The sequence below is a fragment of the Bos taurus genome, chromosome 16, assembly GCF_002263795.3.
Source record: "Bos taurus isolate L1 Dominette 01449 registration number 42190680 breed Hereford chromosome 16, ARS-UCD2.0, whole genome shotgun sequence".
In the NCBI taxonomy this organism is placed as follows: Eukaryota; Metazoa; Chordata; class Mammalia; order Artiodactyla; family Bovidae; genus Bos; species Bos taurus.
In genome coordinates this window covers 50,265,877-50,292,719 of record NC_037343.1, presented here as the reverse complement: position 1 = coordinate 50,292,719, position 26,843 = coordinate 50,265,877, and the positions used below count along the sequence as shown (strand labels likewise).

General features: G+C 51.5%; 1 protein-coding gene across 8 annotated transcripts in view; it reads right to left on the bottom strand.

Moving 5' to 3' along the window:
- The window catches only part of MMEL1 (membrane metalloendopeptidase like 1), a 38,022-nt gene extending 15,014 nt beyond the window's left edge, over positions 1-23,008 (bottom strand). For 7 of the 8 annotated variants that reach the window (XM_059875550.1, XM_059875553.1, XM_059875554.1 and 4 more), the window contains exons 1-8: positions 22,892-23,008; positions 20,816-20,978; positions 5,204-5,281; positions 4,437-4,496; positions 3,015-3,176; positions 2,761-2,841; positions 856-951; positions 357-475 (exon numbers count right to left, since the gene is read on the bottom strand). In XM_059875550.1, the coding sequence (XP_059731533.1) occupies positions 357-475; positions 856-951; positions 2,761-2,841; positions 3,015-3,176; positions 4,437-4,496; positions 5,204-5,281; positions 20,816-20,978; positions 22,892-22,924 (792 nt within the window). In that variant the 5' untranslated portion in view covers positions 22,925-23,008. Of the gene's footprint in view, positions 1-356; positions 476-855; positions 952-2,760; positions 2,842-3,014; positions 3,177-4,436; positions 4,497-5,203; positions 5,282-20,815; positions 20,979-22,891 lie in introns of those variants that run through there. The other variant, NM_001193136.1, reaches the window with a different exon arrangement.
- Positions 23,009-26,843: the final 3,835 nt, after the last annotated feature.

Sequence of the window (26,843 nt, the reverse complement as noted above, 5' to 3'; positions counted from 1 at the left end):
GCCCTGGGCTGGACTGTGGGTGGGCTGAGGGGAGGCCCACCTGCACAGCCTTGGGCACCCTCTCCCGCCCCCCAAAGTGAGGGCACATTCCACACGGGTCCTCTGTGGCCTTCTAGCTGTGGCCAGTGGTAGCTGTCTGAGGTCAGACTTTCTGAGCTGGTGCCAAAGGCCTGGACAGAGTGTCCCGAAGACCAGCTCAGCACATGGGCTTACTCCTGGTCAGGACCTGGGTCCCAGAAACCCAGATGGTTGGCACTGGTCCCTGTACTGCAGGCGTGGATGAGAGCAGGGCCCTGGAGCACATCAGGCCCACCCGGCCCTGTGGAGCCCCGCCTCCCCGGCCCCCTGGCTCGTACGTAGATGATGTGCCGGCTGGAGTTCTGGTCGTCGTTCCAGATGAAGAGGTCGATGAGCACCCGCCGGTTGAACTGTGCGTTCATCACGGCCAGCTGCTGTTCCAGCTCCCACTGGGGGCCTGAGGGTCAGCGCCTCATGCTGGAGACCGGCCGGCCTTGGGGTCTAGCCCAGCCCCTCGTCTGATGGGGAATCCCAGAACTCGGGGGTGTAGGACACCCTGGCTTGTGGCAACAAGCACACCAGTGGGCCTTGGAGTGGGGCTTGGGGTCGCCCTTCCCCACATTGTCCACAGGGAACAACGGTGTGGGAAGCAGAGCCTGCCCTGAGAGCTGGAGCCCTGGGTCTCTCCTTAGGGCTCTGGAAGGGATGCCGCTCTGTAGAGCTGGAAGGGACTGGCCACTCAGAGCCCACTAGCAGCTGCTGTACACTCCCCAGCTAGGGCCTAGAAGGCCTCGGCTCCAAGGAGCCCCAGGCCCAGGGCCACCTGCCCTGCCTTACCTACGCTCTTGTTCCACTTGTCCATGGCCACTGGCCAGCCTCCCACCACCTCCAGGATATTCAGCAGGGGCTGTGAGTCTCGCTTCTCTATCTCACCTGAAAGGGGAGGGAGTGATCACTCACCTGATGCCCGAGGGGTGTGTGTATGTGTGTGACACCTGCTGCACACCCAGGTATGCTGACACCCAGCACTATGTCTGACCCTCCCTACACAGACACTGCAGAGTGGGACATGTGGGGGCCCTGGAAAGAGCAGAGACAGGACACAGGTGGGGAGGGGACCAGGGTTGATGAAAGCCCAGGTACCACCAGGACGAGGGTATTGGGGGCTGTGACCTGGAGCAGGCGGGACTCAAGAGGCCCAGGCAGCACTCTGGGCAGGGGTGGGGGACCAACTCGACGGTGGGGAAGTCCTCGAGCCCTCCAATCCCAGCATCGGGTGGCTGAACTGCCGACAGAGCTTGACACACAGCCTCCCAGTGGGGTGGTTCAGGAAGCTTGGGAGAGCCTGGGTCAAGAATCAGTGTGGGTGGGAACAGAGAGGCCTGTGGAGTAGGCAGAGGCTCCGGGTTGGGAGGGACTGGCCAGCCACTTGATCTGGATGGGCTTGAGAGCAGGCTGGTGGGGGAGCAGTCCAGGGGGAGGGGGGCCAGGGACTGGGGGAGTGAGAAGTATGGTATCCCACATGGCTGGTGAGGGCACACTGGGCTTGCTTTCTTGGGTCCCAAGCTGAGAGCAGGTTCAAAACTGAGGGAGTCCTGGCAGTCTCGGGTCGGTTGTGACAAGAGGCACTGGCTTCCTGGGCTGGTTCCCATAGGTAATGGACTGGCCACCAGGCTGCAGGCCATGGGTCACACCTGTACTTTTATATTCAGTCTGGCATTGTCCTTTTGAAGATTTGGTCTCTCAGGTCAGAAACTCTATACATGTGGGAACCGAGGACACCGCCTTCACCTGGCAGGTGCTGGCCAGACCAGATCAGGTGACCTCTTGTTTCCATGGGAGGAGGGAGTGCACCAGCCAGAGATTGCACAGAGATACCCAGATGATGCTGGGGTCCCCACAAGTCCAGCTCTCAGGTACACCAGGAGCAAGGCCCTCCTTCCAGAGACCCTGGGGAAACAGCCAGCTTTGAGCCCTGGCACCAAGGAACTGTCCCCAGAGCAGCCAAAAGCATGGGCTAGGCTTGAAAGCTCCATGGCAGGTGGCCAAGGGAAGATGGCCGGAGGGGCCCAAGTGTGTGAATCCTCTTAATAGGGACCAGCGCCCCGAGAAATCCCCCAACACGCCCCCAACATACACACAGGCATGCACATATTCACACAAATCACACAGACACACAGACACATATACATATACATACATACACATACAAAGACACATAAACACACAAACATACAAAGACATGCACACAAACACGTATGCCTATACACACAAAGACATACACATGGCGTATGTATATAGACACACGCACACACATACACAGACACACACAAAAACTAAATACACATATCCACATATATATGTATACACACATACACACAAATGCATAAATACAGACAGACATACACCAATTCACATTCAAATGTATACACACACATTCCTACACACGCATATATACAGAATCACACACACAATAGATATACATTCACATCTATGCACACACATGCATCCCTCACTATCTCCCTCCAGCCTGAACACATGTCGTCCACAAGGGTCAGGGGGTGAGCTGGTTCTGGGTAGCTGGCAGTCAGCCCGTGCTTGCAGGAAGCCTGGACCCTATGGGGGAGGCAGGGCACATGGTCCCCCCAGGTGAGTTTGGAGTGGTGCCCTGTCCCTTGCTCTGCCGAGGGCCGTGGAGTCCTAGAACAGGGTCCTGGCAGGGCAGCCCCACTGGCCACTCACTTTCGTTCATGCAGGAGCGGTAGAGCATCTTGGCCTTTTGCACGGCCGGCCGGTCTTTGGTGGTGGAGTTCTCCAGCACCGCTGCGGGCAGAGAAGCCAAACAGAGGCCTCAGGTGACTGCTGGTGGGGGGGAAGGGTCAAAGTCCCAGCCCAGGGTGAGGCTTCATCCCAAGGGACTCCGTCTCCCCAGCCTGCTGGGTGAGGAGGGCTCTGCTGGCCGTCTCCCTGCTCCCCGTGGTGGAGGCTGTGCTCACCTTTGAGGATGATCTCCAGCTCATCCCGGAGGATGTCGAAGACGCTGTAGCGCGAGTTGGTCTCAGGGATCACGTGGCGCCGCAGCCAGCCCCCGCATGCGTACTGGTAGAAGTCGTTACACGGCTCCATGGATGGGTCCATGTTCTGGAGGATCCTGGCAGCTGTTCGTCCCCAGGGATTGCAAAGGGAGACCCGGTGTGGACAGCCCGATGGGCAGTTAGATATTCAGTCACAGCCAAGTGCCCTTGGGAGCGTTAGTCACCCTGGGACCTCAGGGCAGTTGTAAGCAGGGGCTCCAGCTCTAGTGTGTTAGTTGCTTGGTCGTGTCTGACTCTGTGATTCCATGGACTGTAGCCCCCAGGCTCCTCTTTCCATGGGATTCTCCAGACAAGAACACTGGAGTGGGTTGCCATTTCCTTCTCCAGGGGATCTTCCCAACCCAGAAATTGAACCTAGGTCTCCTGCACTGCAGGTGGATTCTTTACTGTCTGAGCCACCAGGGAAGCCCCCAGCTCTAGGGACTCCAGTTATCAGCCACACAACCTTGGACCCCTGTGACTGCTCTGATCCTCCCCTTCCACATCTGCAAATCTGCAATGCTGGTGGTCTGAGCCCACCTGGCTTGCAGCAAGTGCTCAATGCTGGCCCTGCCCCAGAGCCCTGTAACGGGTCACTGTGTCTGTGGGGGATGGTGGCTGTCATCTACCACGGGGCTTCATTTCCTGCTGGAGGGCTGTCTTTGCCCCCAGAACCCCAAGTGGTAGGGACAGTGGTGGGATGATTTCAGCTGGGCTGGCCAGGCTGGAACCCCACCCAGGACCCTCCCTCACCTTCTGCTTTTTGTGGCCGGGACGTCGCAGGAGACAGCACTACAGGGGTCTCTCCACGGCCCCAGTGTGGGCCGAAGAATTACATTGCTGAGTTCTTACACTAGTGTTTCTTTGTACCATTTTCACTGAGTTTTATTTGCACATAGCTGCACATGGCACCCAATTTTAAGATGAATTCCTGGGAGAAAACTCGAGAGTGTGTGTTTGTGTGATCTTCTTTCTGTAAATGCGAAAAAGAGCATGTGGGGTCCCTGTGCTAGCTTTGCTGTGGTCACAAGGGCCTCAGCGGGCAGGGAGTGGCTTCCTGGGCGGCACAGGGGATGAGACACCTGCAGAGGAGTCCCTGCCTATGTTCACAGCTGGGTCTGCGCACCAGCGCTGTGTGTGTGTGTGTGTGTGTGTGTGTATATGTGTATATATGGGTGTATGTGTATATGTGTAGGTATGTGCATGTGTGTATATGTGTGTATATATGTGTGTGCATATGTGTATATATGTGTGTGTGGCTCCTCCTGGCCTTGGGCAGTGCCTACACCACCATCACCGCCACCCCCCTAACCAGGGCAACACGCGGCAGGGAGGCGGGCTTACCTGCCATCACGCAGCCAGGGGTGGTGCAGGTCTCGACATTGTCCTTGGAGGGTTTGATCTCTGCAGGTAAGGAGTGATGAGCGTGAGTGCAGGACAAGGATGGTCAGGTGCCAGTAGGCCAGGCAGGGGTGGGTGGGGCACCCGTGGGGTGGGGACAGCTGAAGTGGGCAGGGTCAAGCTTCAAAGTCATCCCGCCCCCATGTAGCCCAGACTGGGCCCTGAGGGCATCCTCCCTGGGTTGCCCAGGCCTGGGCCTTAAGTGAGGGTAAGCTCACTCTGGCTTGACCCCTGTAGTGACCCTGGAGCCCCTTTACACCCTCTGAGCCCCCTCTGAAGGCTGAAGCCAGCCGTGGTGCCCTCTACCCCATGGGCCCAGCCATCTCTCACCCATGAGCTGTCACCTCCTCCAGGCAGTCTGCTTGTGCTGCCCTGTTGCTGTGCGCCCCTACTCTCTTCCTATTCTCAACCCCTGCCATCTGGCCATGTCTGTGGAGCAGCTCCCAGTAGGGCTGCAGTGTGACTCCTGCCGGTCCCCAGGCTTGGGGAAACATCCTGCATCTAGCAGGTGCTCACGACTGCATCCCTACCACTGCCTCCCCCCACCTCCCAGACACTGTGTCCTGGGCAGGACCACCCTCCTGCTGCACACTCCAGCTTGCAGTGGAACCCGGCCTGGCTATAGGCTCCACGGCCCTTGCTGGTGGCCTGGCCCATGGGGGTGCTGATTCCTAGCCCCCTCCCCGTGTTGAGAGGGGAGGTGGGGCTACCTCGGGGTGCTCGTTTTACAGTGTTCTTCTCTTCCTTGGAGAAGCAAAGCCGGCTAGAAAAGAGTGGCAGCCGCTTCCCTGGGGAGAAACACAGCACTCAGCTCTGGGGTGGTAGGGCCTGTGTGGGACAGCACAGGCACTCTCCTGTGGCAATGGGGGCAGGGGGCGAAATCGTGCATGAGGTGGTGGCCTCTGCCCCCTCTAATGGGGGCAGGTCACCAGTCAACCAAGACGGGGCCCCAGCAGAACTCAAATCTGAGTGGAGGGGGCGGGGCTCCCCTGGCTTGCCAGTCTCTCTCCGCCCGCCTGCCTGGCCCCCGCTCCTGCTGCTGGACCCACAGGGGTCCTGAGGCAGGACCTCCTCCCCTAATGAAGTGCCTTCTGACATCCTCCTTGACCGGGGGATCATGGGCCTCACCCAGGTCAGGGTAGGCAGCTTCTGGGGTCTGCTAAGGCAGGGACAATGCACTCCTTTAGGGTGAAAGGATGTCCTCTGGGGGCGGGGGTAACCTCCTGACCCATTCTCCACGCCCTCAGCTCCAGCCCCGCCATTTTTTCTGGCAGCTGAGAATGCAAAGCTGCCCTCCATCATTTGTCTACTGCGTGGGAGGGGCCACTGCTTGGTCAGCATCGGCCTGAAGGGGTTGTGAGAAGGATGGGCCAGTGGCAGGAGGGGGTTGATCAGGTCCAGGGAGAGTGCCCACCAGCCCTGGCCACCTTCCCCACCAGGGAGACACATGGAGGGCCTTGTCCAGGTCAAGGCTGTGAGCACTACAACTGTGGGGGGTGCAGGAGGCCCTGGACATGCTGGTGTCCCCTGGGGGCTGTGATTTGGGATAGGGGTGGGGAGAGGAGTTTCCCCGCCATCTGTTTCTTCGTCCGTGAGTCCAACTTGTGTTCATATTATCAACCAGCCCTGGTGCTGGACCCTGGAGAGTCAGATCTAAGGCCCACACAGGCCCTGCCCTTAGGGGCCCCCGGTTCAGTGGAAACAGCAGAAAAGTGATACGTAGATTGAGGCAAACTGTAAAAGCAAATCTGAGCTTTGGAGATGAGGAGGACGGTCGCGCAGATCAGAAACAGAAACGCAGTGCTGAGTGATTGCCACATCTGTCTGCCCCATGGGCATGTGCCAGTTACAAAAACCCACAGGGCTTCCAGACAACGGCCATGCCTTTGTGGAAGAGTGGACTAGCTATCTGAGCTCTAGCCAAAGAGACAGTGGTGAGTTGGGGGTGGCAAGGAGGACAGGGAGGAAAAGGCCTTTGCTTCTGATTAGGGCGCGATTGTGGCTCCCACCTGAATAAGGACAGCAAGCTGGAGAAGCAACATGAGAATTTTAGAAAACAGCAGACAGCTGAAGACAAAGAAACCCAAAAGAATTCCACAAAGAGCCAAGCCCTCCCAGGACCAGAGGGACCTGTGGCTGTTTCACCTGTGCCTGGGGCAGGAGGAGGGGCAGGGGGAGGGGCAGGAGGAGGAGCATGCCTCCTATAAAGTGGAAGGATTTGTAACAAGCCCTTTGCACCTGCTGGGTAAAGAATCTGTCTGCAAAGCAGGAAACACAAGAGATGCAGTTTTGATCCCTGGGTCAGGAAGATCTCCTGGAGAAGGAAATGGCAACGCACTCCAGTATTCTTGCCTGAAAAATCTCAAGGACAGAGGAGCCTGGCGGGCTACAGTCCATGGGGTCCCAGAGAGTTGGACACGACTGAGTGGCTAAGCATGCACGCCTGTATTGCACCTGCCCTTGGGCTGGTGGGAGGGATACTGGGTTCCAAGGAGCCCCCGTCATGCAAGGCTCTGTTTCTTTCTCTGGGGCCTCCCCTGATGCACTGCAGTGATGCAGATGAAGGCAGGGCCAGGGCAGTAAAGCTGGGAGAAATCCTCCCCCATAAGGAAGCAGGCAAATGTGACCCATAACCAAGAAAATAAACAAAAGCCCAAAGTGGATTTGTTGGTAAACAGATATCAGTTATATAACAGATAAAAGTTATTTAACTTATTTAGCTTCTATGCAGAGTATATCATGCAAAATGCCAGGCTGGATGAATCACAAGCTGGAATAAAGATTGCTGGGAGAAATATCAACAACCTCAGATATGCAGATGATATCACTCTAATGGTAGAAAGTGAAGAGGAACTAAAGAGCCTCTTAATGAGGGTGAAAGAGGAGAGTGAAAAGCTGGCTTAAAACTCAACATTCATAAAACAAAGATCATGGCATCCAGTCCCATCACTAGATGGCAAATAGATGGGGAAAAATTGGAAACAGTGACAGATTTTATTTTCTTGGGCTCCAAAATCACTGCAGATGGTGACTGCAGCCATGAAATTAAAAGATGCTTGCTCCTTGGAAGAAAAGCTATGACAAACCTAGACAGTGTATTAAAAAGCAGAGACATTTTTTGCTGACAAAGGTTCATATAATCAAATCTATGGTTTTTCCAGTAGTCATGCATGGATGTGAGAGTTAGACTATAAAGAAAGCTGAGCACTGAAGAATTGATGCTTTTGAACTGTAGTGTTGGAGAAGACTCTTGGGAGTCCCTTGGACTGCAAGGAGATCAAACCAGTCAATCCTAAAGGAAATCCAACCTGAATATTCATTGGAAGGACTGATGCTGAAGCTGAAGCTCCAATTCTTTGGCCACCTGATGCGAAGAGCCGACTCACTGGAAAAGACCCTGCATAGTATACACTCTCTGGTATAAAGATCAATGCAAAAAAATAGAGGATCCAGAAATGAACCCACACAAATATAGTCAACTGACATTTGACAGAGGCACAAAGGCAATTCAATGGAGATAGTATAGCCATTCAATAAATGTGTCAAAATGAACAACTGGACATTCAAATACAAAAACAAACCAAAAAATTAGAGACAGGCCTTATGCCTTACACAAAAATTAACTCAAAATGAACCACAGAGATAAATATAATATGCATAGTTTTAACATTTCTTGAAGTAGACAGGAGAAAATCTACATGACCTTGGTTTGGTGATGATGTTTAAAATAGGACACAAACAGCATGATCCAGGAAAGAAAATACTTGACAAGTGAGACTTAAAGAATTAAACTGAGACTTGAGAATTAAAGTGAAGAACTGCTCTGTGAAAGTCTTGCTAAGAATGAAAATATGAGCCACAAACTGAGAGAAAATATTTGCAAACATGTATCTGATGAAACACTGGTATCCAAAAGTTAGAAAGAACGCTTAAAACCCAAAAGTTAGAGAACATAAAAGATACGAAGACACCTGACCAAAGAAAATATACAGTTGAAAAGGAAACATATGGAAAGATGCTTAACATCATTTTTCATTAGGGAATGTACATTAAAACAACAGTGAGGTAGCATAACAGACAAAATTTGAATGGACAAAATAAGCAACGGATGATATCAACTGCTAGTGAGGCTAGAGAGCACTGGGAACTCCCACTCATTGCTGGTGGGGATGAAAAATGCTACAGTTGGAGCTGTTGTCTTACAAGGCAGTTTGCCAGTTTCTTACAAAACCACAGTCTTACAACATGACCAGCAACTACACTCCTAGGTGGCTACACTACTGACTTCAAAACTTATGTCTATGCAAAAACCTAAATGTGAATATCTACAGCAGCTTTATCTATAACTTCAAAAAACTAGAAGCAACCCTGATGTCCTTCAATAGGATAATGAATAAACTGCATTACATTTATTGAATGGAATTATCATTCAGCAATAAAAAGGAAAAAGCTATCAAGTCACAAAAAGATGTGAATGAATCTTAAGTTGTGTATTGCTAAGTGAAAGAAGCCAGATTGAAAAAGCTACATACATTGATTCCAATTATATGATATTCCAGGAAAACAAAGCTACAGCGAAAGTAAACAATGATTGCCAGGGATTTGGTGGAAGGTCTGAAGTAGAGGTGGTGCTGGTGGATGCAGGAGAGGTGAAGCACAGGGAAATTTAGGGCAGTGAAACTATTCTTTCTAATACTGTAATGGTGGATATGACATATTAAAAACTCGCAAAAACCCACAGAACTTTATACCAGAGAGCGTAAACACTGATGTACATAAATTTTAAAAAGACCATTTAGAAGGTCAGGAGACCCCAGGATGAAGTGCAGCATGAGAATTTAAGTATATCAGTGCGTGCAGTAACCTCACTGAAAGGGGTAGGGGCACAACATGCTGAGCTCACTCACCTTGGAAATGAGTAGATTCCATCAGACTGAAGGCAAAAGAGCTGTGTGTAGCACTGCGCTCTAGCTGATAAAGTTCTCCCCCATGGGAATACACGTTAACAATTCTGAAACCATGATACGAGTATGTTGGAATTGAATAAGTAGGCAAGTAAATAACAGAAGGCCAGGTGCATCAGTGCTGCAAGAGGAGTTACAGATAAACAAGGAGAGGGGGCAGAATGATCCATGTTGTCATGGATTAGAGGTGGGGACATCAAAATAAATTCATGTTTATAGCTTACATACACAGACAGATACATACACAAATGTTTATAGATAAAATGAAAGACATTAGCTTACAGATCCCCAAACTGCAATATATCTCAAGTAGGACAAATACAAAGACACTGCATGTAGCAGCATTAAAATCAAACTACTAAGAACTACAGACAGAGAGAGACATTTGTAAAAGCAGCCAGAGGAGAAAAAGACTTCAGTTCACGGGAGCTACAGAAAGAGTGGGGCTTCCCTGGTGGCTCAGTGGTAAAGACTCTGCCTGCCAATGCAGGAGACGTGGGTTCAATCCCTGGGTAGGGTAGATTCCTGGGAGAAAGAAATGGCAACCTGCTCCAGTATTCTTGTCTGGGAAATCCCATGAACAGAAGAGCTTCGTGGGCTACAGTCCATAGGGTTGCACAGAGTTGGACACAACTTAGCAACTAAATGACAGCAACAATAAGATTAATGGCTGGCTTCTCATCACAAATAATGTTGGCCAGGAGATGATGGAATGAAGCCCTGAATGGATGTATGAAGAAAACAAACTATCAACTTAGAATTCTATATTCAGCAAAAATTTGGTTAATAAGTGAAAATGAAATAAAGATATCTCAGGTAAAAATCGAGAGAATTTGTCTCCATCACAGATGCACTCACTACAACAAACATTGGGTTGGCCAAAAAGTTCATTTGGGCATTCTGTAGCATCTCACAACTGAACTTTTTGGCCTACCCAACACTAAAGAAAGGATTCCCACAGGACGAACAGGTAACCAGTTGGAAGCACAGGTTTGTGGGAAGGAATGACCATGACCAGAAAGGAAAGCAGAGAGTAAATGGGGTGAATGAAGCATCATGGGGACCCAAACAGTGCATCTGTCTGACCTACTGCCTGTCTAGTCAGACAAAACCAGAACCTATGACCAGCACTGTGGGGGTAAGTTCACTTCTTCTCCATGCTGCGTCCCCCTCTCATTTCCTCCACTGCATTCCCAGCACAGGCTGCTGTAACTTTCTGAGTGGGGAATATTCCTCGGGTAAGTTCATTTGATGCTACAGCTCAGGAGTTGCCCGAGGATGCAGTGGGATATTGACAAACGTTTTTGAAATGGAATAAGGCAAGACCACTGTATTTGTGCACATCACCTGTAACTTACACCGCCTCATTTGTGTCACCACCTCCACTTTCCTGATGAGAAAACCAGCCGGCATGCGAAGTCATGCACCTGTGGCCAGTCACTAGTGAGTGGGCAAGTTTGGCCTTCCAGACTCCATATTTCATTCATAATTTGTTCTTCTGAGCAAGAGAAAAAGCAAATCAGCAAGGGTTTGACACAAAGGCTGAAGAGGAATGAAGTCTTCCTCTAAATATAAAACGGGATCAATGGACACAAGCAAACAGACCCTCAAAAGGGATATTTCCCCATTGATTCCAGAAAGAAGTAGCCTTCCTTATACCAAACTGACGTGTCCGTTCTTTGTTCTTTTTTATATATGCTTGAATAATTATTTTCATACAGACTCTCTACATTAAAAAATAACTAACTTTTCCTTTGAATGATCGGTTCTCCTAAAGGTTGGCCTTGATGTGAATAATTTGTTACCTCTTTCTGTCTCTCTGCTCTTCCTGTTTCTGTCTCTATATCTAACAAAAGAAGGCAAAGAAGAACTTTATTGGGTGGAAAACAACTGTCCTCCCTGGAGAATGTATAATCCCAGGCTGATTGTCATGCAGGTGTGGAGCATGAGTCTACAGGATCCTGTGGTCAAGGAAACCTCAAGATGAGAAATTAATTTTAGGCTGGTAGTGTCTCCAGGTGCCTGATGGAGATAAACACACATATTCTCTGGAGGAAAACTTAGCTCAAGTAACAAAGGATTCTCATAGACAAAGCCAGTTTGAACATGCACTTAGGTTTAGGAAAAGACCAGCTTCCATGAGTGAGAAACAACTAACAGCAGGACTAGAACCCCAAGGATTTATATTTTGGGACTGTCTGATCAGAACGTGTGGAGGCTGGCATCTCGGGCCCCAGACCTTGACATCTCTCTGCCGCTCTGCCTTAGTAGTTGGTGCTCCCGAGGAGGCAGGAAGTATGTCCTCCCTCTCTTCAGTGTGGGTTTGCCCCTGTAGCTTTGGTAATGATGTGTTCCAGTTGTGAGGCTAGGCCCTGAGTGTGCTCCTACTTGTCTCCACGAATTTCTACACAGAGAAGGATGTGTTTGCTTGTCCTCATAGGAGGATGAAGTTCATTGTACAGACCTGCCCCAGCTGAGCCTGACCCACATTAGGTGAGCTGCCCCCAGCCCACGGATGAATGTGTGTCATGATAAATAATTGTTGTTTTAAGCCCCTGAGTATGGGGGCAATTTGTCAGGCAGCAGTAGCTAGCCGATGTAGAAATAACTCAAGTATGTTTGAAATATTTTTTTAAAAAAGAAAAACATCAATTTGGAAAAGAATCACTTGGAAATTAGAGAAATAAAAAATGTAATTGTTGAAATTAAATTTTAAAGAATCCAAAATGGATGGGTCAGGTGGAAGATACAACCGAACTGAAGACAGATTTAGTGAATTTGAATGTAGTTCTAAAGAATTTACCTACAATGTGGGGCAAAGTCAAAGAGATGGAAATTTTTCTCTAAAAGATATATGGAAGGTAGAGTGAGAAAAATCGAGTGCATACACAATCAGAATTTAAGAAGGAGAAAAAAAGGTTACGCGGGAGCATGTGTGTGCGCTTGTGCCAAGTCGTTTCAGTCACGTCTGACTCTGTAACCCCGTGGACTGTGGCCCACCAGGCTCCTCTGTCCCTGGGATTCTCCAGGCAAGAATACTGGAGTGGGTTGCCATGGCCCTCTCCAGGGGATCCTCCGGACTCGGGGATTGAACACACGTCTCTACGTCTCTTGCATTGGCAGGTGAGTTGTTTACCTCTAGTGCCACCTGGGAAGCCACAATATTAAAAAGACAGTAGCGACAAGTTTCCAAAATTAATAAATGTTATTAATGTTCAGATTCAAGAATCACAACAGACCCAAAGCAGAATAAATAAAGAGAGTCCCATGGTTTAGGCGCCTCATGGTAAAAATGCGGGATACCAAGGGGAAAACAGTTCAGTGGGGAAAAAGTTCATCTGACAAGAAGGACAACTCATAACAGCAGCAGTGGAAATCAGAGACAGTGAGGTTAAGTATTCAGGATGCTGAGTCTATAACTAAGTCCAGATTTTTTAACCAGTTAAACTATTACTGAAGGATGAGTACCAAATAAAGTCATTCAAATAAACAAAACTAAGGTTTGCTATTGAAAAGAGTATTTCAAAGCTGTGCTTCCCAAACCTGCTTGATCACAGGAAAGGCCTAACATGCTGGTTATATATAGTATAGTTTCAGAGGTCTTACCTTAAAAGATTTCTTGGTTTTGCCCAAATGGAGGCCTGTAATGGACTAAATGTTTGTCTCCTCCTCCCCACTCCCTATTAATGTGTTGAAGCCTTAACCCTCAATGTGACTGCATTTGGTGATGGCAGTAAGGAGGTGATGAAGGTTAAATGAGGCCATATGGTGGGGTCCTGATCCAGCAGGGCCGGTGTGTTATAAGAAGAGGAAGACACCCCAGAACCGATCCTGTCTGCCACATGAGGGCATAGTGAGAAGGTGTCTATCCACAAGCCAAGAAGAGTCCTCACCAGGAACTGAATTGGCCTGTACCCCAACCTTGGACTCTTAGACTCCAGAACTTGGGGAAATAGATTTCTGTTGTTGAAGTCACCCCAACTATGGTATTTTGTTATGGTGGCCCAAGCAGTAACAGTTAGGACCAGACATGGAACAACTGAGTGGTTCAAAATTGAGAAAAGAGTATGACAAGGCAGTATATTGTCACCCTACTTATTTATCTTCAATGCACAGTACATCATACAAAATGCAGGGCTGGATGAATCACAAGCTGGAATCAAGATTGCTGGGAGAAATATCAACAACCTTACATATGCAGATGATACCACCCTAATGGTAGAACATGAAGAAGAACTAAAGAGCCTCTTGATGAAGGGGAAAGAGGAAGTGAAAAAGCTGGCTTAAAACTCAGCATTATAAAAACTAAGATCATGGCAACCCATCCCATTACTTCATGGCAAATAGAAGGGGAAAAGTGGAAACAGTGGCAGATTTTATTTTCTTGGGCTCCAAAATCACTGTGGACAATGATTATAGCCATGAAATTAAAAGATGCTTGCTCCTTAGAAGGAAAGCTATAAGAAAACTAGACAGTGTATTTAAAACAGACATTATTTTGCCAACAAAGTCTATCTAGTCAAAGCTATGGTTTTTCCAGTAGTCATGTATGGACATGAGAGTTGGACCATAAAGAAGGCTGAGTGTCAAAGAATTGATGCTTTTGAATTATGGTGTTGGAGAAGACTCTCGAGAGTCCGTTGGACTGCAAGGAGATAAAACCAGTCAATCTTAAAGGAAATCAGTCCCGAATATTCATTGGAAGGACTGATGCTGAAGCTGAAGCTCCAATACTCTGGCCACCTGATGTGAAGAGCCCAGTCATTGGAAAAAAAAAAAAACCCTGATGCTGGGAAAGAATGAAGGCAAGAGGAAACAGGGATGATGAGAAGGCAAGAGGACAAGATGGTTGGATGGCATCACCGACTCAGTGGACATGGGTTTGAGCAAACTCCAGGAGATGGTGAAGGACAGGGAAGCCTGGTGTGCTGCAGCCCATGGGGTCACAAAGAGTTGGACACAACTTAGTGACTGAACAACAAGCAGATTGAGATGGGGCCAGAGGTTCCTGGGCAGACAACTGCCCCAGGTTCCTCTGATTATCAAGCAAGTTCAGCAAATGCCATCCTAATCAGCGCTCCCCAAATTTAAGTGCAGAGGATCCCCTGGGGATTAGGTGCAGGTCCTCACTGAGCAGGCCTAGGGTGGGCCCTGAGTTTCTGAATTTCTAACAAGCTCCCAGGTGACCCATATTGTCTGTGGGCACACTGTGAACAGGAGACTCCAAAAGCATGTACTTCAGAAAGAAGGAAAACTACTTCATAAGGGCTGCCGGAGAAGTAGGAAGAGCGATGAGCAAAGAAACTGGTAAGGACATGGAAAATCTAAATTAAATTGACGGTATTAGAGAATGTTGCCTGTGTGCAGTAAATAAAAAATAAGGTGGAAACCACGGACGTATCCACAACAATATGTGATCAGGGAGGAGGACAAGAAGAGTAAAACTATTCTAAACGCTTGTGTCGTTTGGGAGAAACATGAAGATATTGACTGAGTAAGTCAAATATGCACATAAGATTTAAAGTATATTAGTTTAGCTTTCTGCTTATGACATCAAATGCCACAATAGAACAGCATTCCCTTTTTAACAACAGGGAAAGTCTAGATAGTCTACAGAAATCAGTACTTTTCTGGAGACCTTCTAGGACCTGAGGTCAGAAGGGGACCCAGAAAACAGAGTGACAAGCCCCACCCAGCAGAGATGGGACTGTTATTGCTTTGACAGGCCCCAGGAGGAGTAAGAGACGGTCACCATACAAGTGACAAAGAAATCAGCCAACGTTTTAATGAATTCTTATTTTTAAAAGTCTGAAATGCTCCTTTTAAAACTATTTATTTTTGGCTATGCTGGGTCTTTGTTGCTGCGCATGGGCTTTCTCTAGTTGTGGTAAGTGGGAGCTACTCTTTGCTGAGGTGCACAAGCTTCTCACTGCAGTGGCCTCTCTTGTTGCAGAGCACTGGCTCTAGGCTTCAGTAGCTGTGGCACGTGGGCTCGGTAGTTGCGTTTCCCAGGCTCTAGAGCACAGGCTCAATAGTTGTGGCACACGAGCTTAGTTGCTCTGTGGCATGTGGGATCTTCCTGGATCAGGGATTGAACTCGTATCTCCAGCATTGGCAGGTGGATTCTTTACCACTGATCCACCATGGAAGCCCCTTAATGAATTCTTGAAGTCCAAGTGTGAGTTAGCCAGTGTGGAACAGCTGGAGCTTCAACACAGGGGATTTTGCAATTTTCACCAGCTATTTCCATGGATCCTTATCAGGTGTTGATGAGAAAGATTGGGGCAGTTCTCAGGAGGCCAGAGGGAGTCCCACTCAGTGGCACAGGCATGCAGGAGATCATCTGCTTCTGCTGCGGGGCCTGCACTTGGGGTCTCGTGCTTGCCTGCACTCTCCTCTTGTGGGAAGCAAGAACTTTACACCACTGCGGGGAAGGGCAGTACACCTTTTCACCCCCAGGGGTCAGGTGAAAATCTACTGGTCTGGAGGAGGGCCTGATGTAAAAGTCCTCTGCTCATGGGAGAGGCAAAGGAGAGCCCTGTGGGCCCAGGATTTTAGCTGAGGTCTGCTGCTACTAGGTACGGGGGAGGGGACTCAGGGATACGGCAAAGTTTGATGGACATGGGGATCAGGGCAGGGATGCTGTGACAGCTCCACTCCAAGACTGAGCCTGGGCCAGGACACCAGAGCTCGCCCCCCACCCCCTGCCAGCATAAGCCAAGCACTGAAGAGCAAGGGCAACCTCCCAGCTGTGGAGGGACAGAGGCATGGAGAGAACCCCTCTGTGTCACACACATTAGGGACTGCTGATTGCTGAGGCTGGAGCAGGAGCGAAGTGGACCCAGAGGTTCCTTCTCTGAGCTCAGGTAATCATCACTCACAGCTGGAGAAAGGTGAAGTCTGCAGGGCACCGAGGGTGACAGGGTGAAAACAAAACCCCAAGTCAGCTGACTCCTGACTGGATGGGTTCAACTATTCACACTAAGGCTGGCAGAACAGGTGCGCTTACTGCCGGGTGCAACTACTGTTTACTCCAGTCTCTGTATTCAGATGTGCAGCGTTCAGTAAAAATGTGTGACACACAGAGACACACACATACACACAGGAAGAAAAAACAATCCACTGCCATGAGATAAATTATTCAATAAAACTAGACTCAGAGATAGCTCAGATACTGGCATCATCAGAAAAAGACTTCAGGATAATTATGATTAATATGTTAAAGGATCTAATGGAATAGGTGGATAATATGCATGAACAGATAAGAAATTTCAGCAAAGAGATGGAAGCTATAAAAAAGTGGAAAATGGGAAACATCAGAAAGGAAAAGCATGTTATTAGAGATGAACTTAGAATTTCTTTAACTGGCTGACCAGTCCAGATACAGCTGAGAAAAGAGCCAGTGAACCTGGAGATTAATTAGGGTCAAACTCTTCAAATTGTATCACAGAGAGTAAAAGAATGAATGAAATCTGAACTGGGCATCCAAATACTGTGGGATAATATCACACCATCCTACAGACATGTATGCAGAGTCTGAGGAGGGTGGAAGAAGCAAGAGAAAAATGAGAATCCTTAAACAAGATTGCTATTAATAAGAAAACCAAAAATAACAAGGAAAGGAAATATAATCCAGCTAGTCTTCATAGCTCAGCTATGAAAAATCCTCCCTCAGTAGAACTATTGTAGTGATGAATATGGATTTATCAAAGGCAATGAGGTAGCTATACTCGGACCATAGAAGCCTGGGTGGCTTAAGGAGCCAAATCTGCCTCCTATTTGGGATGTCAATATTAATACTGATAGAGGATCAATTACAAATCTAACATTCTATTACAAAATCTGATCATAATATCATGATAGACGTTTTTCTAAGTGTTTTTGAGGTGTTTGAACCCTCAAGTAAGCCTCTAACTATGTTATGTTCCATTTTACAGATAAGGAAACTGAAGCACAAAGCTGTGATGAAAACCCTCCAAGGTCACCCTCCAAGGTCACGTAGGTGGGATCTGGGGAGGCTGGCAAGCCACCAACCTGTCAGCCTTTGGAGCCTGGGTATTAACCACAGCCTTATAGGGCCCCCTGTGATCTAGCAATGACAGTAAAGAGAGAAGAGTCAGAGATGAAGTTTAGACATTCCAGTACAGGGGTTGGCAGTATTTTTCTGTAAAAGGCCAGATAAATATTTTAGCCTTTGTGAGTCACATACAGACTCTGTCTCACCTACCCGATTTAGCTCTTGTAGCATGAAGACATCCACAGGCAATATCCAAGTGAATGGACACAGCTGTGTTCCAATAAAACCTTATTTAGGAAAACAAGCAATGGGCCAGAGGTATCCAACCTCTGCACTAGACAATGAATATGACAGCTTCTGAGGAGCATAATTCCAGTATGGGCAGGAGTATAGGCCTGGGACTGTATTTGCTACTGTATATTTTATTTTAAAAAGTTGCTTTTATGAAAAAGGCTTATCTATAACTTTTGAAAAACATATTAAAATGAAAAAATCTGAGATAACCTTTAAAAGGATTAGAAATATAAAACTTTCAAGCTAGTTGAGGTAAAACGGAGTGAAAAATAATAGTCCAATCCAAAACAAGGTGAGAAAAAAGAAAAAAGGCATCGAAGCACAAAAGAACACAACAGAAAAAAACATACATTTTTGTGTGAATAGACAGAGACAAAATCCTCCAGGTAGAAGATAGAGACCAAAATCCACCTTTACACGGTTCCAAAAGACACACATGTAAAGCTAAAGAGACAAAGTTTCAAAGAAAAAGAATGGAGGAAATAAAGAGCAAATGCTAACTCAGATCAGATGAGACAGAATTGAAAACAAAACACATTAAGGCAAAAGGCACATTAAGACATAAAGGGGCCCTACACCATTATACAGACTTCGCTTGTGGCTCAGCTGGTAAAGAATCTGCTTGTAATGTGGGAGACCTGGGTTCGATCCCTGGGTTGGGAAGATCTCCTGGAGAAGGAAAAGGCTTCTCACTCCAGTATTCTGGCCTAGAGAATTCCATGGGCTGTATAGTCCATGGGGTGGCAAAGAGTCTGACATGACTGAGTGACTTTCACTTTCACACCATTACACTGAGTGAAGATACACTGAATCTAAATTTGCATCCATATAATAATGTAGCTTTTTTTTTTTTTTGGCCATGCCCTTGGTACTGAAAGCATGGAGTCCTAACCACAGGACTGTCAGGAAATTTCCTTAACGTAGCCTGCCAATGCAGGAGACTGAAGAGACTTGCGTTCAATTCCTGGGTTGGGAAGATCCCCTGAAGAAGGGAATGGCAATCCACTCTGGTGTTCTTGCCTGGAGAATCCCAGGGACAGAGGAGCCTGGCGGGCTAAAGTCCATGGGGTTGCACAGAGCTGGACATGGCTGAAGTGATATAGCACACAGCACAGAGGGTCTTAAAACAGGCAATTGAATATTTGACATAACTACAAGGAAAATTGAAGGTTCTCTAGGGCTAAGTTTTAGTACACACATCTTTCAATAATTAAAAGATCAAGAAAATGGAAAGAAACAAATATATAGATTTGATTGACCTAATAGATGTTCTAAGCCTCCTCTGTGTCTCCACTTTCACCTAATGGTGATGGGGTGTATTCCACATGCACACGTGGATTACTTATAAAACTGACCTTGTATTGGCCCTAAAGCAAGTCTCAGCAAATACCAATGAATCAGTATCACAGAAACCATGGCTTCTGATGACAATTCAATTAAGTTAGAGACCAATTACAAAAGGCAACTAAGAAAAAAACCTCCACACATCTAGAAATTTAAAAGAGAGATTTCTAAGTAATCCATGAATCAATTAAAAAAAACAACCAGTGGATGAGAAAGTACTTAATAATAAGCAATAACATAGCATATAAACCCTTCCACAGGCTCTATTAGGACCTGAGGCAGAGACTGGCTATGGGTCATTTGTGGGGGTAGGGGAGGACACAGGAGCCCTGGCAGAGACCCCACTTGTATTTAGGGAACCAGGAGGAGAAGGGAAGGCCGTTGCAGTCAGGGTGGGCTCACACTTCTCAGTACTGCCTAGATGAGGACTGGGGTGGTGTGCGGGGTCAGCCCAGTCCCCAGGAAGCCCCTCAGCTGGGTTTCTGCAGCCCAGTAGCTGTGAACAGGTTCCCTAGGGTCTCTCTGAGAGCTCTGTGATTCAGTGCCCATCTACCCTGACAGAAGACCCAGGATGGCCAGAGACCGAAGCAGCTGGCAGGGTCCAGCCGGGCACCTGGTCAGGCAGGAGCAGCCCTGGGGGGAGGGGGAATGCCCATTACATCTGGGGGTGGCGCCCACTTCTAGTTCAGAGAAACAGTGCTGCCCAGCAATGTCTGGATGGTCCCATAGCAGTGCAGGTGGTTCCCGTCAGTGAAGGAACATTCTAGTACAAAGACTGCCACTGCCCTATTGTTGAGGGTGCTGGGGTTGGGATGGAGATGGTGTCTTTTCCTGCAGATCCTCCTGAGTCCTGAGCCCACTGCCCACCCACCCGCCTGCAGAAGGAACCTAGAGTACCTCCCAGCTGGTGTCCACCCATTGCACATGACCCTTGGGGCAGCAACGTGCTCCAGTGAGGACAGTTCACACCCCAGGGTTTAACCTGGGCTACCTGGTGCCCAGGTGCAGACACGTGAGCGCCTCCCCTTGTTTCCCGTGCCTTGTGACCCCATGAGGGGACAGTTTGGGCTCTGTGAGTGGGGGGGTTCCAGCAGGGCGCTCTCGCTCCTCCATCTCCCTAGGACCCCAGCCTGCTCCCCGCCACCCCACCAAGGTTTGAAAAACAGAGCCTGAGATGCCATGAGGCCGGGGAACCAGGGCCGTCAGGGGCCGGGGAGGAGGATCCCAGCGAGGTCCCTGCGGGGGACAGCCAGGGAGGCGGCAGGTGAGCGCGGCGGTCGGAGGATGCTGCGCCGAGAGTCCCAGTGCTGGAGCGCGGGCTCCTGCTGCTGGGCCGGCCGGGAACTGCAGCGCTCTGTGCGGCAGCCGAGGGGAGGGGGCGCGCAGATGGGGCTGGGGACAGGGTCTACAGCTTCTCGGGAGTCCGGCAGAGGCCCACCGAGTCAGAACCAGCCTGGTGCCAGCCCGCGCCTGGGCAGAGCCTTCCAGAAAGGTCCCCGGTCCCCACAGGTCAGTGCCCCTCATCTCCAGGCTATAGCACAGCCGGGCCGCCCCCGGTGCCCCGCGCAGACCCCGCCTGCCCTGCTCGCCAGGCGGCTCCTCCGAGTGGGCGGGCGCGCAGACCTTCCGGAGGTCGGGTGCGGATGAGCGCGGTGAGCAGGGTGCCGGTGGCCCGTCCGGGGGAAGGGGGCGCCCCCACTCACCTCTGCTGTCGGCGTAGAGGAGGCCCAGGGTGACCAGGGCGCCGGTCACCAGGAGCAGCAGCAGCAGCAGCCCCGCCTCCAGGAAGCCTCGGTGCTTCTGCCCCGAGCGGCCGGCGATCTCCACCATCCCCACTGGGCTCTCGGGCTTGCCCATCGCAAGTCTCTAGACGGGGAAAGAGCACAGCGGAGGAGCCCCAAGGCCAAGGCAGGGGCGGCGTCCACCCGGGGTGGGGCGTCAGGGCAGCGGGGGCTGGGTGTGGCGCTAGGGAGGCCCTGCCCGAGGCTGGAGGGTGCTCGGCCCTTTTCTCCATCCCAGGTCCTGCGCCTGAGGGCTCTCCTCTCTTTCCCAAGGAGTCTGAGTGCCGGACCCCAGGGGTGGGGCAGGCCCGGCCCTGGGCCGTTGGCAGTCCCTTTTTGAGGTTGGCCTCTCTACGTCTGCTTTCGGGCAGAGATTGGTCTGGGGTCGCTCAGCTCACAGCTTGGGGTGGGCACGCAGGACCCAGGAGACCCAGCTCCCAAGTTGTTGAGGGGCTTCTGCAGCGGATCCTGCCTGGGGCTCTTGTCCCGATTTGGGGGGATGTCCTGGAGCTGTGGGCCTCCTGCATCAGGGTCACCCTCTGGGAGGTGGCTTGGGCCACTGCGCTCCCTGCTCACTGTTCCTGCCTGGAGCCCAAAGGGTCTAGGGGGAGGCGAGAGTGACTGTGGTGACCAGGCAAGCCAAGACAGGACACGGCAGGGCAGCTTCAGCAGTTGTCCCCCCACCCTGTCACTACTGAGGGGACGCCTTCTCCAGCCGGCCAGGTGGTGACAGCCAGGCTCCAAGCAGCATGGAGGACACCCGGGGCTGCAGCTGTGGGCACGAGAGGGTGCACTGCCCGGGTCAGTGAGGACAATTCACAGAGGGCTGCATGAGTCCCCTGTGCATGTGATTGTGCGTGTGGATGCACACGTGTGTGTGTGTGAGTGCATGGGATGAGCGTGTGAACATGCACGTGTGCATGTACACACGTGCACGTGCTCCTGGGTGTCTGTGTGTGTGTGCTCATGTGCACGCCTCTGCTGCTGGCACTCAGGGCCCTGACCGAGAAAGGTGCCTGGGTCCCCAGGGAGAGTGGGCTGCCCTCCCAGCTTCAGTCCTCACATGAGCTCACATTCCTGATGTCGGGACTGGGGCCCAGTCTACACCAGCACAGAGGACAGACCCGGTCCCGCCTGCTGGCAGGTAAGCGTGGCCCAAGGCTGCCCATGACTGGGTTAGCTGTTCTCAACGCCAACAGGTGTCCACACTCACTGGGGGGTGGGGTGGGGGGTGGGTCTCTCAGCCCTCTGACATCATTGCCACACAACCCAACCAGGGAGGAGCAGCCAGGCCTCCATCACTTCTCTCTGCTCCCCTCCCCTTCTGGAAGTCCCTGCTTGAGGTCCCCTTAGCCAGGCCTCCCCCTGGCCCACCCCCAGACCTGAACTGCTTCACCACCTCACCTGTGGTTCAGCTTCTACAGTCCTTATTTCTATTCCCATTGCCCACCTCCCCATTGGGGGTGTCAGTGTGGGGGTCACAGGGCTCCTTCTACCTGGTCCTCAGGACCTAGGTGGGTGCCCATGACCCTGGAGGCATCCACTGACTTGAATGAATGAACGAAAGGATGAGTCAGGCTGACTGATCTGAGCCCAATTTAGCACCTGTGGCCCTGGTTTCGCCAGCATCTTCTTTCTCTGATTAGATCTAATGAGTCTACTCATCACTCAGTCAGTCCACTTCACTGTGTCCTGCTGACTCCAGGGGACTCCGCATAACAAAGGTAGGCATACAGTAAAAACTCTCCCTGAGGACTGAGGACAAAGCCAGGTACCGACAGGGGGAGAAGCTGGGGACCCCACCTCCCTGGAGACACGGTCATGGCATCTTCAGGCCTCTGTGGCCAGCTGGGCAGACAGGGTTCCTTACAGGAGTTGGGGGGCTGTGCTGGGCTGCTTGTCTGGGGCCTGGGCAACGGGCTGGTGCTTGGAGGGTGTTCTCCTGGCTGCGCTGCCCAGGAAAGCTGGCCTGGCAGGCAGGCCCCTCCCTTGGCTCACCTTTGGGTCACTCAGAGCGGCCACCACAGACATGTCTCAGAAGGCTGAGTCAGGAGGGCTCCCAGGGGTGGGAGACAGTGGCTCCAGGAGGGGCCAGGAGAGGCTGTTGCGGCTTCCGGCCTCTTTGTGATGCGAGCAGGGGTTCTCTGGAGGCGGACCCTCCTGCTCACAGTAGGCAAGTTCCATCTGGGTTTGGTGTGGGGGAGAGGCCAAGAGCTGCTCTGGGGGCTCTAGGCTCCCTGCTGAGCGAGCGAAGTCCCTGGAGGCTGAGGGTACCGCCTCCTGCCTTTCATCCATCCTTGCTGTCCCCTGGGTTCAAAGGGGCCACAGGGCTCCTGGGAAGGAAGGCCAGGCCCTTCTCCTTACCCTGCTCACCTTGGCGGAGAGGTTGGAACCAAGAACCACCCTGGTCACGGGGTTCCTTTCTCTTTTGTCTCCAGGGAGGGTCCAGTGAGGGTGCTGGGTTCTGGGGGCCTTGCTGGGCTGTGAGGGGAGCAGGCATCCCTGCTCATCATGATGGGGTGGGGGTGGGGCCGTCAGGGAGGGTCCCCACTCAGAGACACTGACCCCCAGAAGGCAGGTGGCCCTGACTGGGGGAACAGGAGAGGGCCTCTGGGGTTGGCAGGGGCACCTCAGTGCTTCGGTGTTAGTTAGGCACCCCTGGCCCATGATGGGGTCAGAGTTGGGGGCTTTGGATAAAGGAGGCCCCAGTCAGAACCCAGATGTCCCTTCTCCAGGCCTGACTTGGTGACCAGCATGGTTCTGCTTCCATTTCAGAATCTCACAGATGGAGGGATCCCCTTGGGCTCCTGGGACTCTGTAAGAGTGTCCAAGGCTGGGGCCAGGCCACAGAGCCAGGGATCTGGGGTAAACAACTGCTCACTCCATCCCCTCACCAGAAGACCCACCCTGGGTCCTGTTGGAACGTTCCAGTCCATGTTCCGGTGGTCTCTTGGGTTGGCCCCTGCGCTGGGGGGAGGGCCATGCTTCAGGGTCTCAGATTCCAGAAACCAGTCCTAGCCCCCAGGCAGGGCTCGCCTCAGCGCCCTGGTTGTCCTGACAGACCCCCAACCAAAGGCCCAGAGACCCAGCCTAGCAAGGAGCTACCCAGGCTGCTGGTCTGAATGGGGACAAGGCCAACGTCAGGGGACTGAGAAACTGGAACTGCCCTTCCTGGGAGCCAGGGCTGGGTCAGGGTCCAGCCTGCTGGCTACAGATTCCTTCCCAGAGTGTGCTGGCTCTGGGGACCCAGGCTCTGTGCTGTCCAGCCGGAGGTTCCCCCTCCCTGACCCAAGGCCACCCGGATGCAGGGACTGTCTGGTCTCTGAGCTCAGCTGCACTTTCCCACTCATGCTGCCCCATTCAGGCTCCTCCCTGTCTGTAGCTCTATCAATGAAAAAAACTGCATGAGCAAGGGGCCTGGGGCCTGGCCTTACCTCCTGGTGGGCACTGCACTGAGGCCAGCAGTTTCTGGGGGAACCCAGCATAGTGGTACTGGGTGCCCTCCAAGAGAATCTGGAAAAAGGGGGGCCCACAGGCCAAGGACCTACAGACCCCCAGCCAAGTCCCTGGATGGGCCATGACCTAGCTGCCTTGAACACAACCCCCCAAGGTGGACTTTAGTCCTTTCTCTTAGATGAGCTCAAGGGCCAGTGAGGGCTCCCTGTCCATCCCTCCCCATCTCTTGGGCAGTAGATGTGGGAGGTGGAGGTCTGAGCCCAACCTCAGCTCTGGGGTCCAAGGAGCCAGCACCCTCATGAGGGCAGGGAATGGGGCGCCCCTCCCCTCCCCAGTCCTGGGACCAGGGCAGGTCTACAGGGAGTAGCCTCTGGCCCTGGGGCTGCCCTCAGACCCTGCAGACACCTGCCCTTTACTGCTGGGTCCAGTCCTTCCCTGCCCCATGCCCTTGGGCCAGGCGGTTTGGGGAAGATCCTATCGTCTGCCTGAAGCCCAGCATCCCCCGGCAGGCATGTCTCTGGGCCTCAGCCCAGTGGGAAACGACCTTCCCTGGGTCTGCCCACCCATGCTCCAGGCAGGCGGGAGGTGCCCCGCTTGGAGAAGACAGGCTGGCTGGAAGAGGTTAAGTATTTCGAGGCAGTCGGAGAGCTGAGCTGAGAGCTGGGCCTCTGGGAGAGCCCTGCACACTGTCCTGTTCACTGCCTCCTGGAGTCAAGAGGCAGGCATCCTAGACAGGAGGAGGGGGTGGGGCGGTCTGACTCTGCCCCAGGTCTCCCATCACCAAGCCCCACCCCCAGCCCCAACAGCTGGAACATCAGACCCTCCTCTATATGATTTGTCTTGGAGTCAGACAAGAGGACAGATGTGTGGTGCCTAGCACAGCTGTGTGTTTGGGAAACACCTGGCGGGGGTGGGGGTGAGGGGCAGGTGCAGAGGAGCTGGAGGGTGCACTGGTGGCTGACAGCCCATGCGGAGGGGCTGTCATCTGTCTTGGAACTCAGGCTGCTACTTTTGTGATCCCTAGTTATTTTACTCCCGTATCCCTGATGCTAGGAGACTGAAGGCTAAAGGAGAAAGGGGCAGCAGAGGATGAGATGGTTAGATAGCATTACTGACTCAATGGACATGAGTTTGAGCAAACTCTGGGAATAGCGGAGGACAGGGAAGCCTGGTGTGCTGGACACAAGTTAGCGACCAAATTAACAATTAAGACCCTCATAACTAACTGTTCTTTAAATTCTCGCTATTTAAATCACTCGTGTGGTTTCTGTCTCCTAAGTGGACCCTAATGACACATGAATTGGCCACTAGGAATGACCCCAGGAGGCACCCCCAAACATGGAGTTTGGGAACCAGCCTGCTTGTATCCTTGGGCCTGACTGTGGGACTGAGCGCCTGGGAGACGTGACTCGTGGCAGCGGCTTTAGGAGTGACTGAGCTACCACCGTGCTCGGCTGTGAAGTGTTAGCTGAATCTGGGCCCAGGGACCGAGGGCTGCGTGCTGCTATGGATGAGCGGCCCCAAGGCCCCTGGTGTCCTGCACACTCACATGGAGACGACAGGAGCTCAGGTCTGGGCTCAGCTCCACCACAGCCCTGAGAGGCCCTTCTGTCTCACAAGCACGGGGCTGACAAGGCTGAAAGACAGACACAACATCTGCTCCTGTGAGTAGTACAATCAGTGCTGGGACTTTCACGGCCTCCCCAGGCTTCTTAGGAGAAAGTTCAAGCACTGATTGGGAAGGATTGGGACCCTGAAACTAGGAATGGGATGTCTGGTTGGCCTCAGATGGGGCTGAGAACCTCGAACCCCTGGGGCCTCTGAGCCCCTCCCATGTCCAAGGAGACAAGCCCCTTTCACTATAAACCCTGCGAGAACCTCCTGTGGACCAGATACTTAGAAAGAGGCTGCTCATTCTACTCGATGTCCATAGTTGGCCCTCAGACCCACAAGTATGGTCCAATCTCTGCATGCTTAGGGTGGGGGCGAGTATAGCGTCCAACCCAGAATAAAACAACTTACAGTAATAGATCCAAACAATTTCAAGACATAATTAATCGACGCCAAGAATCCTGGGGATTATGCCGGGTCGGGTCAGGGGTGTCAGACCACAGTGGAGGGAGCACAGCACTGAGCTGGGCTGGCACCATTCACATAGGTGCACCAGCCAGAGAGTCTAAATTTGTGTGTTGGCTATGGGCTCCCCTGGGGTTCAACGGTGAAGAATCGCCTGCCAAAGCAGGTGATGCAAGAGGCATGGGTTGGATCCCTGGGTTGGGATGATTGCCTGGAAGAGGAAATGGCAAGGAAATGGCAATAATTCCAGTATTCTTGCCTGGGACATCCACGGGACAGAGGAGCCTGGTGGGCCAATGAAGCTGAGATGCTAGAACCTCTCCTGTGTAACGTAGAGGAAGGAACCCAAGGGCACAGGGAGGTGACATGTTGGAGAGGACTTATCATTCATGACCCATGCCTCTGATACAGCCTCCGG